Genomic DNA, 18,497 nt, shown 5'->3' with positions numbered 1-18,497 from the left:
CTGTGTCACAGCAGGCTCCGTCGATCTGATGTCACGCTTTATTAGGACACTACAGCTTAACCGTCAGGAAACTTGTGTTTCAGACAATGCCTATCGTCGGAGTCTGGCCTGGGTAAACGGACCGGCTGTCCAGGTAAATAGAGGATTTATTAGAGATGAGAGGAGGAGCCCAGCCAAGCCCCCAGACCAGACCAGCGCCCGGGCCGTGCAGTTACACTGCTGAACAACTAGAGTTTCTAGACAGTAGCACTTACGAACCTACGGTAGCTAACAACCCTGGGCCAGCCACCACTGTCTGCCTGGGACTGACTGACTGACTGAGTCACTGACAGACTCACTGACAGACTCAAAATCAAATCAAATTGTATTGTATTGGTCACATACACATGGTTAGCAGATGTTAATGCGAGGGTAGTGAAATACTTGTGCTTCTAGTTCTGACCGTGCAGCAATATCTAACAAATAATCTAACAATTTCACAACAACTACCTTTTACACATAAGTGTAAAGGAATGGAAAAGAATATGTACATATAAATATATGGATGAGAGATGGCTGAACAGCATAGGCAAGATGCAGTAGATGGTATAGAGTACAGTATATACATATGAGATGAGTAATGTAGGGTACAAAATATATATATAAAGTGGCATTGTTTAAAGTGACTAGTGATACATTTATTACATCCCATTTTTAATTATTAAAGTGGCTAGAGATTTAAGTCAGTATGTTGGCAGCAGCCACTAGTGATGGCTGTTTAACAGTCTGATAGCCTTGAGATAGAAGCTGTTTTTCAGTCTCTCGGTCCCAGCTTTGATGCACCTGTACTGACCTCGCCTTCTGGATGATAGCGGGGTGAACAGGCAGTGGCTCGGGTGGTTGATGTCCTTGATTATCTTTTTGGCCTTCCTGTGACATCGGGTGGTGTAGGTTTCCTGGAGGGCTGGTAGTTTGCCCCAGGTGATGCGTTGTGCAAACCGGAATACCCTCTGGAGAGCCTTGTGGTTGTGGGTGGAGCAGTTGCCGTACTAGGCGGTGATACAGCCCGACAGGATGCTCTTGATTGTGCATCTGTAAAAGTTTGTGAGTGTTTTCTGTGACAAGCCACATTTCTTCAGCCTCCTGAGGTTGAAGAGGCGCTGTTGCACCTTCTTCACCACGCTGTCTGTGTGGGGGGACCATTTCAGTTGTCCGTGATGTGTATGCTGAGGAACCTTCTCCACTACTATCCTGTTGATGTGGATAGGGGGGTGCTCCCTCTGCTGTTTCCTGAAGTCCACGATCATCTCCTTTGTTTTGTTGACGTTGAGCGTGAAGTTATTTTCCTGACACCACACTCCGAGGGCCCTCACCTCCTCCCTGTAGGCCATCTTGTTGTTGTTGGTAATCAAGCCTACCACTGTCGTCTGTAAACTTGATGACTGAGTTGGAGGTGTGCATGGCCACGCAGTCATGGGTGAACAGGGAGTGCAGGAGAGGGCTGAGAACGCACCCTTGTGGAGCCCCAGTGTTGAGGATCAGCAGGGTGGAGATGTTGTTTCCTACCCTCACCACCTGTGGGTGGCCCGTCAGAAAGTCCAGGACCCAGATGCACAGGACAGGGTTGAGACCCATGGTGTTAAATGCTGAGCTGTAATCGATGAACAGCATTCTTACATAGGTATTCCTCTTGTCCAGATGGGTTAGGGCAGTGTGCAGTGTGATTGCAATTCTGTGTCAGGTAGGGTGGAGGTGATATGATCCTTGACTAGTCTCTCAAAGCACTTCATGATGACGGAAGTGAGTGCTATGGGGCGATAGTTGTTTAGCTCAGTTACCTTAGCTTACTTAAGAACAAGAACAATGGTGGCCCTCTTGAAGCATTGGGATTGATTGAAAATAGGGATTGATTGAATATGTCCGTAAACATACCAGCCAGCTGGGCATGCTCCGGGGACACGGCTAGGGATGCCGTCTGGACCGGCAGCCTTGCCTGGGTTAAATTGTTTAAATGTTTTACTCACGTTGGCTGCGGTGAAGGAGAGCCCACGGGTTTTGGTGAGCAAAGAAGTTGTTTAGTTTGTCTGGGAGCAAGACATCGGTGTCCGCGACGGGGCTGGTTTTCTTTATGTAATCCGTGATTGACTGTAGACCCTGCCACATACATATTGTGTCTAAGCTGTTGAATTGCAACTCCACTTTGTCTCTATACTTAGAGACAAAGCTTGTTTTATTGCCTTGCGGAGGGAATAGCTGCACTGTTTGTATTCAGTTTCCGGTCGCCTTCCCATGATAAAAGCAGTGGTTCGTGCTTTCAGTTTTGCGCGAATGCTGCCATCAATCCACGGTTTCTGGTTGGGGAAGGTTTAAATAGTCACCGTGGGTACAACATCACCGATGCACTTACTAATAAACTCGCCCACTCGCTCAGTGTATACATCAATGTTGTTGTCCGATGCTATCCAGAACATATCCCAGTCCACGTGATCGAAGCAATCTTGAAGCGTGGAATCAGATTGGTCGGACCAGCATTGAACAGACCTGAGCACGGGCGTTTCCTGTTTTAGTTTCTGTCTATAGGCTGGGAGCAACAAAATGGAGTAGTGGTCAGATTTGCCGAAAGGAGGGCGAGGGAGGGCTTTGTATGCGTAGTGGAAGTATAGTATCAATGATCCAGAATTTAGTCCGTTCGCATTCGATATGCTGATAAAATATAGGGAGCCTTGTTTTCAGATTAGCCTTGTTAAAATCCCCAACTACAATAAATGCAGCCTCAGGATATGTGGTTTCCAGTTTACATGGAGTCCAATGAAGTTATTTCAGGGTTGTCAAGGTGTCTGCTTGGAGGGGATATACACGGCTGTGATTAAAATCAAAGAGAATTCTCTTGGTAGACAATGTGGTCGGCATTTAATTGTAAGGAATTGTAGGTCAGGTGAACAAAATGACTTGAGTTCCCTGACAGACTCACTGACTAACTCACTGACTGACTCACTGACTGACTCAATGACAGACTCAATGACAGACTCACCGACAGACTCACTGAATGGCTGACTAACTGACTGGCTGACTCATTTGATTCATACTGGAGAGCAGGGAATATGTGAGGGTGAGTGAGTGGGCTGGAATGTACAGATAGTGAGATTTACATTATGAGCTGTCCAGGTTCATGAGTAAGCAATATTAGCTGGTGGCGCTAATCAGTCAGTAATGAATGATACTGTGGGACCCATAGTAATACTAGGCATAACAAATAGACACCCCCCCTTTTCATATTATTATTATGGGTAATATCTTTAGACATTCACATGGTACTGTAAAGCAGACTAGTATTTTAGGATATAAGATGGTTATTGTGGTTATCACTAAGTAATGCTCAATGTCAGCGGCATAGTTGCATTCACCAACGCTCTGGAAAACATGAAAACAGCCTAACCAGCTCTGCTAGGGTGAGTAAAATGGTCAGAGTGAGGTGTGCTCTCATTTGTGTCTGGATGTAGCTAACGTTAGCCGGTTAGCTTGTGTGCTTGACTGCCGTTGTGACGGTCAGAACGCTCGGATCAACCACCTACTCCTCGGCCTGAGCGTCCAGTGTGCCCTCTGAACGCTCCGAGAGGGAAGCGCTCTGAATTTACAAACGGACAATCTGGCAACACTCTGAATTTACAAACGCCCAGAGCGCACTCTGGCACTCCAGATTGAATTTACGAACACACCTGAAGTGTCTAGCTAGTCATTTGTTATGCTAACAAGCTAGCACGAGGTTGCATGGCAACATCATCAACTTCCGGTAGACAGGTGTAGCGCTAGTATGCTCAACTGAAAGGATACCGTTTGTTTACAGTATACTAAAATGAACTAATAGTATATAGTATGTAGTATATTTTCATTAAGTATGTAGTATACAGTATGTTAATATGGGTATTCGAACACAGCTCTAGTGATGATACAGGCAGTATCAATAGACATGTATCATCATCTAGTGATGATACATGTCAAATGTTCTGTGTATGTTTTGTGATTTCAGGTGAGCAAAGATGGCCTTAAGTGCATGAAAGTGTTACTACACATGCTAAGTGAATGTATAAACAAGTAAAGGGTATCAGGGAGATAAGTGATGCTTGTTTTAAAGTTCTTAAAGTTAGTGTGTGTTTAGTGAGGTTTCAATGTGTTCAGTTTGAGCGTTCAGTGTTTGTTCAGTGTGTGTTCAGTGTGCATTCAGTGAGTGTTCAGTGAGTGTTCAGTGTGTGTTCAATATGTGTTTAGTGTGTGTTTAGTGAGCATTCAGTGTGTTCAGTGTGAGTTCTCTGTGTGTTCAGTGTGAGTGTTCAGTGTGTTCAGTGTGTGTTTAGTGTGTTCAGAGTGTGTTTAGTGAGCTTTGAGTGTTTGTTCAGTGTGTTCAATATGAGTTCGGTGAGTGTTGAGCTGTGCCCCATGCAGCATCCCTTTTGGGAGACAAAGTGACACGAACGTGACACGGTGGCTCTGCGGGGCCACCTCTGATCCCTCACCCGCAGGCCTCAGCGCCCCACTCTACACATCAAAAGACCCAACACAGCCTCACATAATGAATCCACTCCCTCTTCAACTATGGAGGACCCCGGTTTGAGCTGCAGCTCAAGCAGCAAAGCAAACATGCGGCAGTTGAACTATTTCTAGAAATGTCCAGGACAGATGGGCGGGCCTGTGCGAAGTGGACCTGCAGTAGTGTGCGCTGCCGTGTGTGTTGTGATGACGCACGGCTAGAATGGCTCCAGGGTGAACTGAGCCTCAGTTTAGAAAGAGAAAGAACACAGCCTCCCACACAGCCAGAGATCACTCTCCGTCAAATTCGGTTATTCACCCAAGTAGAGAGAGAGTCAGCCTCTACGGTATGTTCGCTACAGGGGAAAACTACTGCAGAATATACTATGTTATTTCCAAGAAGCTGTATCTGTGTCAGTGCTGCCTCCCCATTTACTGCTCTCTGTTCTCATCCTCTGTGGTGTCATGCTAGCCTGGTTCCAGGTCTGTTTGTGCTGTCCTGTCAATGCCTGTGGTCATTGACCATATACAGGAGTTAGCAAGACAATGCCAACAGATGTGGAATCAGGCTAGTATGATGGTGCCAGAGGCCTGGGTGGACCCTCTCTGTTCCCCGTGCCACGTTACTCTACTGGGGGACTCACTGACAGGAACAGAGATCCTTTTAATGGCGCTAAATTACACGACTAAAAGCTTTTCCATTGCCCAAACACTTAGCAAGGCCATGTTAAGGTGTGAGACAGTACATCTGGAGGAGGAGGAAGAAGAGAGCGAGAGAGAGAGAGAGAGAGAGAGAGAGAGGCCGCCGTAGGCAGACCTAGCTCTCAAGAGAAGACAGGCTATGTGCACACTGCCCACAAAATGAGGTGGAAACTGAGCTGCACTTCCTAACCTCCGGCCAAATGTATGACCATATTAGAGACACATATTTCCATCAGATTACACAGATCCACAAATAATTTGAAAAGAAACCCAATTTGGATTAACTCCCATATCTACGGGGTGAAATATCACATTGAGCCATCACAGCAGCAAGATTTGTGACCTGTTGCCACAAGGGCAACCAGTGAATAACATTGTTAATACAACCCATATTTATGTTTATTTAATTTTCCCTTTAGTACTTAAACTATTTGCACATTGTTAGAACACTGTATATAGACATAATATGACATTTGAAATGTCTCTATTCTTTTTGAACGTCTGTGAGTGTCATGTTTATTGCACATTTTTATTGTTTATCTCACTTTTGTTTATCTACTTCACTTGCTTTGGCAATGTTAACATATGTTTCCCATGCCAATTAAGCCCTTGAATTGAATTGAATTGAATTGAGAGGGGTATGGTGGGGGGATAGAGAAACGATACCAACTGGGCAAAATGAAATGTGATGTGTAAAAAAGTCGTCAACGTAAGGGAATTTCGTCTTTTTTTCACACAACTTTGAACTTAAATCCAATGGCTTGAAACGTTTTGTTGATTTCACGTTGAATTCACTGTAGCTGGCAACTCAACCGAAATAAAAATCAAAACTAGACGATTAAATTATGTCTGTGCCCAGTGGGTAGTCTATATTTTCATGCTGCTACTATAATTAATTGATCAAACTCAGGCCCAATTTCTTTCCACAACATTTCCGACAACAAAACCTCCGCAACAAACGCACTAATGCAAATCAATCTAATCTATAAAATCCAACAGCCTTGCGAAACTGGCTAATGAGTTATTTCTGTCTGTTCACAGCTGGTCCAATATCAAATAGCAATGTGACACACTCCGTGGGAATGTACAGTATGAAGGCTATATGATAGACTGAAAGGAGAGAGAAGCCAGGGTTAGAAAGATCTCAATAATGTCAATCAAATTCTAAGCCCTTTAAATCTATAGATTAAACCAAACATTTTTTTCCCCCTCCCTCGCTTTCCCTCTCTTTTCTAATCCTCCATCTCTTCTGCGATGTAAAAATCTACCTCTCAGACCATGTCAAACCCACTGGCGCGGCTCCTCAGGAAAACACACAAGCTGGGAGGAGGAGGACCTGAAATGGCAGCGCACACAACCTGCGGTCAACATCCGCAGCTTCAAATATTTGGAGGCTGTGCGTGTTTAGCCTCTCTCACTGTTCAGCCAGAGTTGTGCTAATAACGCTGTTGCTTCACAACCTGCGTCCCATTTTGAAGTCCGGCTTTGGCCGCCTGATTGAGCTAAACAGACAAGCCGGCTACAGTGACGGGAAATCAATAGAAAAGAACATGCTTCGTTTGATCCACTTTCTACCTGCCTTTCAGAGTGCCCGGCTATTTAAGAGCGGTCTGAACGTCCTGCCGGTCCACCAGAAATGCCACAACACACAGAAAGATAAACACCCCTTCTTACCACATGCACATGCATTACCATCACATGCACACATGTTCCCGAACAGTTTCTTGTGGACCATTAAGTTGTCAGTCTTCAGACCAAAGAGGTAGACTACAAAGCAGGACAATGAGTTAGCCGGCTAACTTCCATAAACAACCATGAACAATTATGGTTAATCAAGAAAGCTAAACTTAGACATGTGTTTTTGGTTGTTGAGTCAATTGTAGACCATGCCCATTTAAAGCTTATTTTCCAGAAGAAGAAAAAAGTTATTTCAGAATATTAAGGCAAGTTAGCTGGCTAACTCATTACTTCTGCTTTGTAGAATAGGCCTAAACCTCAGCCTTAGTAGTGGCTAGTTGTTTATGCACAGTGTGACAGATTGGAGTGGCACAGTATCACAAAGCCTCACATGACATCACTACAACTCCGGATCAGGACCTTTCTGTTTTAACAATGTTCTGACAGCGTCATGGCGATAGCGTTACAATAACACCCCCCCATTGTTAGAGACCATTCTCATGGTGGCTAATTTTGTCTGTATGTCTGCCTGTATTTCTCTCTGTTGTGTTCATCTCTTATCTCCCTCTCCATGTCTCCCAGGCCATTATAGCCACACGCTTCAGCACCCCGCCGTCTGCATCTCAGCCCTGACCATAGGCCTGTTAACAAACCCGGGGGCCAAAGGTCATGTGTGTATGGACTATGTGGAATATGTTTGTGTGTGTGTGTGTGTGTGTGTGTGTGTGTGTGTGTGTGTGTGTGTGTGTGTGGCATTGAGCGTGTGTGCACAGGATTAGATGATCCACAGAGAATTGATTGATAAATCAATGTGAAGGATGGACTTTTAACAAGCTACAGTAAAACAAGCATGTGGTAAGCTGGGCCCCTAACCACTCCTCTCCCACCACACTCACAAACACACGCAAACACACACACACAGTACTGGCTGTCCCAGAATGCAACAGAGGTTTTCCCGGATCACCCGGCCTGGTCTGCTGCATTGATTTAGATATTAGCTTTATGATCATAGACTGGGCTGGAGCTGGGAGACCACTAGACTATTTATATATCAGACAGACAGGCTGGGATGTGGTGGGAACTATTCCCCTGGTTAAAGGGACAGTGCGACATTTTAGCAATTCCTTTTTCTACTTCCCTAGAGTCAGATGAACTCATGGATACTATTTTATGTCTCCGCGTGCAGTTTGAAGGAAGGTGCAGGTCATTTCTGGAGCCATTGATAACTAGTGTTGGCGCAATCACTGGAAGCATATAGGAACAGCTAGCATGCTAGTTCATCCAACTCTGGGTGAGGAGAAAAAAGGGCTTTATTGCCAAAAATGTCACACTATCCCTTTAACGAACCAAGGGGAGAGAGAGTGTGAGAGCGCGATCAAAGAAAACATGGCATTTGGTTGGAAAAGATGGGAGAAAAATAAATGACAGAAAGAGAGAGAGGAGTGATAGGATAGTAAAATACTCTTGGGAGAGGTAGCGGACAACCACTAAATCTCAAAATCCATTACCCATGAATATTACATTTTTTAGAAGCATTAATATTCCCACTCCTATCCAGCTACGACCCGTGCATCAGGGTTAATGTGGTTAGAGCGAGTTCATCCAAGTACAGTACAGTGTTATACTAGGAGCCTGATGGGGCCTGACTCCCTCACTGTTCCAGGTCTCCATGAGGCCGTGTGTGTGTGTTCCTCAAAGGCGTTTCCATGCCAACACGCCTGTCACTCCTCTGCTAAGCTACAGGGGGCCAGCACCGCTATGCTGCACGCAGGCTCCGTGTTACTACGGTAAACCATGGCTGGGCAGCCCGCGATTGGCTGTCGGTGTGGATGAGCTGGGACGCGGGTGGAATGATAAGGTAGAGCGAGAGAGAGAGAGAGAGAGAGAGCATAGGAGGGTGAGAGAAAGAGAAAGGAAGGAGAGAGAGAGAGGGGGACAGAAAGACTGGCCTAGTGTGAGCAGGGCTGCCTGCCTGACAAACTAAGACACAAGCCTCACAGTGGGCTAATCTCCTCCAGCTAAGATATCTGAGAGAACTAGTTCATAACAGGAGCATGGCAGCCATATAGTACACTGTCTGATTAAACATCATGCACCACCAAAGACCGCTGAGAAGGGTAGGAAATTGGACGTGTGCTTTTCCTGCACGTCTTGGTGTGTAGGCTACTGTGGGTTTGTTCCCCCTGTGTGTGTGTGTGTGTGTGTGTGTGTGTGTGTGTGTGTGTGTGTGTGTGTGTGTGTGTGTGTGTATCAGTCGTACCGGGACTGCAGATGTTCCAGTTGAACCTGGAGGTTCTCTGACTGCTCCACCTGCTCATCCAGAGACCGCTGTAGCTTCCTGGTCTGATTATGGGCCTCATCCAGCTGGGAGGGAGGGAGTGGGGGGGAGAGGCAGAGAGGGAGGGAGTGGGGGGGAGAGCGGGAGGGAGGGATGGAGGAAGAGAGGGAGGGAGGTAGGAGAAGGAGGAGAAAGTGTGAGAGAGAAATCGGTCATTGCAAATCAGTCACACCGGACTACAAATCCCAGAATCAGTATTCTGCATTGAATACTTTGGATCAAAATACCCTAAATACCCAACACTGACAGTATGTACTGTATCTACACTGCCCTCTGTAATTGTTGGGACAGTGAAGCATTTCTTCTTCTTTGACTCCTGTGGTGGTTCATTTTCTTACTATCAAATGAGGAGAGACAAACTTATTACACAAGTGCGAGTTATACTTCAACTAAATCTTTATTCACTTATTAATAAGGGAGCAGGTCAATACAACACACACATATATAAAGCGAATCGATTGAGTGCTCTATGTTAATTGATGGCTGGTCGACGAATCGCCCTCAGATGATTCGTTGAGAGCCCCGAGACAAAGATACAAAGGTATTTTATAGAAACATTAACTCGTGCTCTGGAATGCGGCGGTCTCTTTAGGTTTTATCACCCAAAATACATCGTTAATCTTCTGTCAGTGTTAAATCTCCCAGAGACTCCTCTTCAGTAGAACACACACAGATGAGTGTTCTAACAACCCCTTATTCTGTTGCATAAAACAACCATTTGATGCAATAACAGCATTATAACATCATCTTGTGATTTCTGTTCTGACATTCTATACTCCAAAAATGTGGATTTGAAATCAAACAATGACTATGAAGTTAAAGTGCAGACTGTCAGCTTTAATTTGAGTGTCACGCCCTGGCCATAGAGAGGCTTTTATTCTCTATTTTGGTTAGGCCAGGGTGTGCCTAGGGTGGGCATTCTATGTTCATTTTCTATCGTTGTCTCTGATTGAGAACCATACTTAGGCAGCCTTTTCCCACCTGAGTTTTGTGGGTAGTTGCTTTCTGTTTTTGTGTCTGCACCAGACAGAACTGTTTCGGTTGTTCTCTTTGTTGTTTTGCTATTCAGTGTTCAGTTCAACTATTAAAAGATGAACACGTACCACGCTGCACCTTGGTCCTCACCTTCTTCCACCAACGGCCATTACATTGAGGGTATTTCCATTCATATCGGGTGAACCTCTTTGAAATTACAGCACTTTTTCTACTTATTCCCCCAATTTAAGGGGAGCAAAAGTCTTGGGACAAATTCACTTATATTTTTATTAAAGTAGCAAAAAGTGAAGAATTTGGTCCCATATTCATAGCACGCACTGACTACATCTAGCTCGTGTCTCTACAAATGATGTTTGTTTTGATTGCGTTTTAGATTATTTTGTGCCAATACAAAATGAATGATAAATAATATATTGGTCCCAATACTTTTACCTCCCCTAAAATGGGGGGACTATGTAGAAAAAGTGCTGTAATTTCTAAACGGTTCAACGGATATGGGTGAAAATACCCTCAAATTAAAGCTGACAGTCTGACCTTTAACCTCAACGTGATTGTTTGATGTAAATTCCAACGTTTTGAAGTATAGACCCGAAAGAACAAAAAATGCTCACAATAATTACGCAGGCAACTGTATATGTATCCATGTATAAGTGAATGTGGTGTGTGTTGGTGCTCACCTCGTCCTCCGCCTGACCCAGTTCTTTCTTCAGCTCCTCCACCCTCAGCCTCAGCTTCTTCACCTCTGTCTCGTGCTGCTCCACCCGCCGGTTGGCGTGGGCCAGCTCGGCCATCTTGTCCTGGTACTGCTTCTTCACCTTGGAGTGGATATGGCGCATGTCTGCCAACTCCTGAGGAGCAGAGGGGTCAGGGTCAGTCTGCTAGTCTCTTAGAGTGGATTTAAAATCGGGCCTCGGGCAAGTTAAGTACCAGCGCTTATATGTCAATTTCAGTTACAAGCATGTCGGATGGGTGTCGGATGAGTGTTGGATGCCGTTGGGTCAAATTAGCGTACATTCCCTAGTAGCAGATCCTCCAAGAGATTCCTTGTGAGTTGAGTGAGTTACTCTGGTCTTTGTTCTGCTAGACATCACCGCTACTGTTCGTTGGAGCATTGAGGATCTGATCAATAATGGAAGCGCTTCGTTAAGAGCACTTTTAACACATTCCCACAATAGAGAAGCACAGACTCCCATTGGAAGTAAACATACGATACCAGGAAAAGCTTGTGCCGAGCTGAGAGCTTACAAACCATTACCCATACGGCGAGAATAAAGAAAACGAAGAAAACACGAAGAAAACCTTGAACCACTTGAACTGGACTGACCACCTGCAATTGACTCTTCATGCAATAGCACAGATGCACTCACTCACGCGCACATCCACACCCACCCACCCACACACACACAGTTGAAGTCTGAAGTTTACATACACCTTAGCTAAATACATTTAAACTCAGTTTTTCACAATTGCTGACATTTAATCCTAGTAAAAAATTCCCTGGCTTAGGTCAATTAGGATCACCACTATATTTAAGAATGTGAAATGTCAGAATAATAGTAGAGAGTATGATTAATTTCAGCTTTTATTTCTTTCATCACATTCCAAGTGGGTCAGAGGTTTACATACACTCAATTAATATTTGGAGGAATTGCCTATAAATTGTTTAACTTGGGTCAAACGTTTTGGGTAACCTTCCACAACCTTCTCACATTAAGTTGGGTAAATGTTGTCCCATTCCTCCAGACAGAGCTGGTGTAACTGAATCGGGTTTGTAGGCCTCCTTGTTCACACACGCTTTTTCAGTTCTGCCCACACATTTTCTATAGGATTGGGGTCAGGGCTTTGTGATTCCCCCCCAATACCTTGACTTTGTTGTCCTTAAGCCATTTTGGTACAACATTGGAAGTATGCTTGGGGTCATTGTCCATTTGGAAGACCCATTTGCAACCAATATTTAACTTCCTGACTGATGTCTTGAGATGTTGCTTCAATATATCCACATTATTTTCCTTCCACATGATGCCATCTATTTTGTGACGTGCACCTGTCCCTCCTGCAGCAAAGCACCCCCACAACCTGGAATTATTACACAGTGAATTATAAGTGAAATAATCTGTCTGTAAACAATTGTTGGAAAAAGTACTTGTGTCTAACCGACTTGCCAAAACTATAGTTTGTTAACAAGAAATCTGTGGAGTGGTTAAAAAATTAGTTTTAATGACTCCAACCTAATAGTATATAAACTTCCGACTTCAACTGTACATTCATGCTACACATCAAAACGGATGCTACCAGACTCTTATTATGATTGCTAAATACTGGACAGTTTAAACACTTGCCTCCCAATCCCCGCTTCCCCAAAATATGTCAATATTGGACTATAAATTGTGCCTTCCTGTATTATACTTATGCTAAAATGTCTATTATATTGAGCCATTTACTTTATGTTCGTATTCTTACCTGTTACTATTTCTTATTGTTGTTGCATTGTTGAAAAGGAACCTGCAAGTAACAACGTGTATCCTGCACATCAGACTAATAAAAGCTTGAAACTTGAAAAAGAAAAGACAGCCACAAAGAAAACCATGTTCACAGATCTCAGATGACTTGAGCATGTTCCCCATTTCTCTGCTTTGCATTGAGCAGTGCAACCTCGACGTAATCACCACTGTCATCGTTAACATCTATTGAGTTCTCCTGAGGACTCTCCTGTATGATCAGGGCAGAACAGCTTGTACTACTGTTTTATAAGGCCAGAGAAATCAAACAGGGAGGGGACACAAGAACGTGGGGGAAAGTGGGAAGGGAGGAAGGGAGGGAGAGAAGTAAAGAGAAAGAATCAGAGGGGAGAGAGTGAGGGAGTGAAGGAAGGAAGGAAGGAAGCAAGGCGAGAGAGAGAGAGAGAATATTCCCTAGCTGCATATCGAAGTATTCGAGCAGCCCTGGCTAGATGAGCTGTCCCTATTGAAACAGACGAGCCACGGGTATCGATTCAGTGCTCCAGCCCTCCACTTAACAGAAAGGGACAAAACACAACTGAAATAAAACAACATAGGGAGGAAGTTGAAGTTTGCGGTTGAGGTGATAAACTGCGTAAGCAATGCCTCAGTCCGTCACTGGCAGTGTGATATGCCTACTACGTATGCCCAATCAATGTGGGGCCAAGTCAGAAAATAACTTTCCCAAACGTATTCTTTCCTACGCCAAGAATCATTGACGCCTTTAAATCAAAATGACAATCCTTCACCGGCACATTCATAAATGTGTTGTTTAATGTGACCAATAAGACCTATAGCATATCATAATAATCATATTAATAAATTGGTTAGAAAAAACTCTGAATGCCGTTACACATGTGACAACAAACGTGACAAATTAACTCGAAACGGGGGAATGTTTGGTTGCTCGGGAAGCAAAGGGGAAGTCAGATGTGTGGAATACATTTGACTAGTTCAAATCAAATCAAATCAAACTGTATTGGTCACATACACATGCTTAGCAGATGTTAATGTGAGTGTAGCGAAATGCTTTTGCTTCTGGTTCCAACAGTGCAGTAATATCTAACAAGTAATCTAACAATTCCCCAACAACCACCTAATACACTCAAATCTAAAGGGGTGAATGAGAATATGTACATATAAGGATATGGGTGAGTGTTGACCGAGCGGCATTGGCAAGGTGCAGTAGATGTCATAAAATACAGTATATACATATGAGATGAGTAATGTAAGATATGTAAACATTATTAAAGTGGCATTGTTCAAAGTGACTAGTGATCCATTTATTAAAGTGTCCAGTGATTGGGTCTCAACGTAGGTAGCCGCCTCTCTGAGTTAGTGATTGCTGTTTAGCAGTTTGATGGCCTTCGAGATAGAAGTTGTGGAAAAATCAGACAGGTGCCTTTTTTTGTTGCTAATGCTTGACTAAAGCAACCTAGGTCGACCAACAGTCTATTGACTAAACATTAGACCAGTCGAATAAATGGGGTCTGCCCTACTCTCTAACCATACTGTCACAGACAACTCACATAGGTAGAACCAGAGAAGTGGAAGATGGGAGGAATAGTCCGGGAGGCCATGGACACACAACAGGGGAAATGCATCCATTGCCACTGGTCTCAGCGGGCCGATTGAGTCCTTGATTAAAGTTGAATTATTGATGTGTTTCTGCGGCTTTCGTGTGTTCTGTCAGGCTGGATATGGCTCCCACAGAGACTGCCCCCTGACCGGTACACTAGCTCACACACAGAGACACTTTAAATAACACACAGCTAGGTTAGAGTGACAGCAGAGAGGCTAAAGTGCTGTGTACAGGAGAAGAGAGAGAAAGGGAGAGAAAGAGAGAAATAGAGTGAGAGAGAGAGAGAGAGGAGAGAGAGGGGGGGTGGGAGAGAGAGAGGGGGGAGAGAGAGTGGGAGAGAGAGAGGGGGGGGAGAGAGAGAGGGAGAGAGAGAGCAAGAGGGAGAGAGAGAGAGAGAGAGAGAGAGAGAGAGAGAGAGAGAGAGAGAGAGAGGGAGAGAGAGAGAGAGAGAGAGAGAGAGAGAGAGAGAGAGAGAGAGAGAGAGAGAAAGAGAGGGAGAGAGAGAGAGAGAGAGAGAGAGAGAGAGAGAGAGAGAGAGAGAGAGAGAAAGAGGGAGAGAGAGATTAGAGGGAGCACATGGTTCATGAACAATTCAATGTGATAATCAAGTGTCCAGACTGTGTGAAAAGACATGCATGATGTGGCTCCCACAACTCCCAGTACTGCCAAGACTAGGACTGGACGAGGGGATACACACACACACACACACACACACACACACACACAAGAACACACACGCACAAACTCCTATAAAAAATATTTTTAAAAACTTGATTCCCCAGACCACCTGGAGAGAAAATGTTCCTTGACTCTTTGTTTCTAGGTCACATCAATTCGAGGACATGGCCTACTTCTAGAGGCTCGTATGGGAGGCCCAGTATAAAATACAGTTAACCCTGGTGCATGACTACCAATGCATGACTCGAGGATGACTCGCTACTGTCCATCGTATGTTGATTTATGTTTTTTGCCACTTTTCATTTGTAACACAACCACATCCTTGATTGTTGTTTTTACTGAATGTTGTTGCGTTGACAATCTTGATCATTTTTTTTTTTAGGATGCCAATATTGTTAATCAATCATTCCATTTCCAAAGTGCGTTTTGGCAATACGTACTGTACATTCTTCTCTCGTGCTAATAAAGCAATTTGACAGTGAAATGGATTACTATCGTACAGCACATAGAACAGAACAATCTGGCCCGGAGACCTGGCCCGGAGATCTGGCCCGGAGACCATGTGTGTGGTGATAGTGGAGGAGCCCACTGTAAAAGGGGAAGATGATTTACGATACAATACCAAGGTTTTCAAAAATGTCGAAATGAACAATGTAACCACAGAACCCTGATCCACAAAACTGCCATTTGGTGTACTGTAGCGTAAATACTAATAAAACTATCATCCTTGTATCTTTTCATCAAACTAAAAAGGATCAGGCTTGTTCGTAGCAGCGGTGGCACAGTGGCAACATCAGCAGTACTTTTGAGCAGGAAATCCCCGGTCACGTATGACCTCGTGTAGATAATTGTTTGGTTGATTGATGTGAGATTGGGGTTAAGTGGAAGGGGGTCGCAAGGTCTGGATTGATACTATATGCATAGAGGACAGACAGGGATAATGCCCTCATCGAGTGCCTAGTTTAGACAAAGGGAGAGAGGGAGGGGGAGACACGGGGGGGGATGAGAGGGAGGAGAGCGGTAAGGGAGGGGCTGCGAGCAGGAATAAACAGGGCCGAGGTGAAGACTAAGAACAAAGGGAATTTCCCGGAAGAAAAAGTGACACGAAAAAGAGAAAAGGGGGAGAAGATCTAGAAGAAGGCAAAGATGACCAAGAGAAGAATCCAAGAGAAGAAGAAAAGAGAGTGCACTCAGAAACGCGTGACATCCCTGCATCACTGCATCGCATCATCTGACAAAGAACCGCTTCAGAGTTTGGATCTTGGAAGCCAGCGAGACGCCGCGGAGTCAGACAGCATTCTCTACTGCTGGATCGAAAGTTTCACTCAGCTGTAATGTGGTTCTGAGTGTCCTCCGTGAAGGGACCACTTCGATAGAGAGAGGAGGGAGAGTTGCCGGGCTAAGAGCTGAGTCTCCATAAAACACGAGGGAGAGACTGATGAATGATCTATGATGATGAAGATACTCACTGGAGGTGAGGTGAGAGATGGAGATTTCGCACTCAAACTGATTCACAGACACACTGCTGGGAGTGCGTGTGTGCGCACACACACGCACACACACACTGGAAGAATTCTGTCTAAAAAGCACATCAAATGTAACACACAGATGAAGAGCCATGGAATGACACATGTAGGAAACACCCTTACAGATACACTTTTCACACCAAGGTTGACAGAAACACACACGAGCAGTAAGACAACCCGGCCCCATAGCCAATTAGTCAATAAATAAAGAGAGGGAGATTGGTTGGAGGGAGCTAGATAAAGGAGGGTGTCACTGAAGGCTTGCTGTTAAATGTTTCTCCTTGACTGGCTCCAAGACCCTGAAATCTGCCGTAACATCTGCTGGCACTGAAACAAAGACACACACTAGACACAATACACTACACAATCCGGTCAAAGTAACCACACGCACACTGACATTAACACGAAGACACGACACACAAAATGACTTACACATACTGAACAGCCAAACCAGATACAGCCTGGTTCGAATCCAGGCTGTATCACATCCGGCCGCGATTGGGAGTCTCACGGGGCGGCGCACAATTGGCCCAGCGTCGTCCGGGTTCGGCCGTCATTGTAAATAAGAATTTGTTCTTAACTGACTTGCCTAGTGAAATAAAGGTTCAAATAATATTTTTTAAATTAAAGCCAAGATGGAGAAAGACTAAAAAGCTTTATGCAACGCAGACATTATTCACACATGATATCTTCCACCCACCAACTCCACCCACACCACCCACACCGTTTCCCCTCCTCCTCCACCATTAGCATATTTTCATACATGTATATTGAGACCCACACATACTGTGGCCATGCATGCAGCACATGCACACACACAGATGCATATCCAAGACAGAGATACACAGACATCAATGATTGTTCAGGAATCTCGCTTACACACTCCCTTACAGGTATTATAAAACGGAATATAGTATTCATTTAGACCCACACACTGCACGCCCACCCACAGACACAGACACAGACACAGACACACATACCCTGGATAGTAGAATTGGGTTGATTATGAGGCTGCCTGAGGGAACAGAGCCTATTGCTATGCTCCAGTACAATTGGTCAGGATTAGATCAAGTCCATGGAAATGGGGGAGGGGGAGGGAGAGAGAAGATAGTGACAGAGTGATTCATCAATGGGAAACTGGGGGCACTGGGGTGGTAATGGTTCCACAGTCAGCTAACGGCTCCATAAGCCCATCTCTAAGAGCCACATCTCTGAGAGCCACTGAGCCAGGTGTGTGATTCACAGTGGCCCCCTAGAGGTACCAAAGAGCTGCCAGAGGGAGCACCTAACGTACCTCTCTCCTCATAGCCGAGAATAAATGTCAGGTTGAAAAGCCGCTCCTTGGAGAGAGAGAGGGAAGGAAGCTGGGTCTGTCCTGTCAGAGCACACATCAGGGCAGATTTTCGCCTTTCTCTCTCTTTTGCTCTCTCTCTCCCTCTCTGTCACACACACACACAGACACGTTTATCTCAGTCCTCCAGCCTGAAAAGCATGTTCCCTCAAATTACCTCAGATTCTGCATGGTATCAGTAAAAGCCTTCCTCTCTGCTTCTCCTGCCGCACATTTATAGTATAGCAGTTACAATCCTTACAAACCCCCCTTACAATCTCCAGTACCTGCTCTCTGTCCCTTGTCGGACTCCGTGCCATTCCAGCCCTCTCTCTCAGTCTTAATGACATCTCTGGGCTGCCTGCGAACTGCTGCATTAGCGACCAGGCTCATAAATAAGCCACTCAGGCAAGCAGTAATGGAGACTTTTACACTGAGCACAAGCCACATGGCCTACCTGCAACGAACAGGCCTGTTTAGGCTGAATGGACTTCAGGGGAAGAGCTGCGTCACACTGACTGACGTCCACTGGGTCTACTCTGACACACGGGAGACGGTTACGTCCTGTGAGCGGTGGCACGGTTCCTTCCCCTCCGTCACATAGCGCGCGACAGCACGTTCAACATTCAGACGTCCTTGTCACGCAAGGCTGTGCACGCTGCGGATG

The 18,497-nt window shown here is 44.9% G+C and overlaps 1 protein-coding gene across 1 annotated transcript in view; it reads right to left on the bottom strand.

The window, feature by feature from the left end:
* The window catches only part of LOC115134090 (coiled-coil domain-containing protein 102A-like), a 68,017-nt gene that overhangs the window by 2,460 nt on the left and 47,060 nt on the right, over window positions 1–18,497 (bottom strand). Inside the window, exons 7-8 of the mRNA XM_029667724.2 lie at window positions 10,894–11,064; window positions 9,143–9,246 (exon numbers count right to left, since the gene is read on the bottom strand). Of these exons, the coding sequence (XP_029523584.1) occupies window positions 9,143–9,246; window positions 10,894–11,064 (275 nt within the window). The remainder of the gene's footprint in view (window positions 1–9,142; window positions 9,247–10,893; window positions 11,065–18,497) is intronic.

The sequence above is a fragment of the Oncorhynchus nerka genome, linkage group LG27 (genome assembly GCF_034236695.1).
Source record: "Oncorhynchus nerka isolate Pitt River linkage group LG27, Oner_Uvic_2.0, whole genome shotgun sequence".
Taxonomy (NCBI): Eukaryota; Metazoa; Chordata; class Actinopteri; order Salmoniformes; family Salmonidae; genus Oncorhynchus; species Oncorhynchus nerka.
Note: the sequence above shows the minus strand (reverse complement) of the source record. Positions and strands in the feature narration are given on the sequence as shown.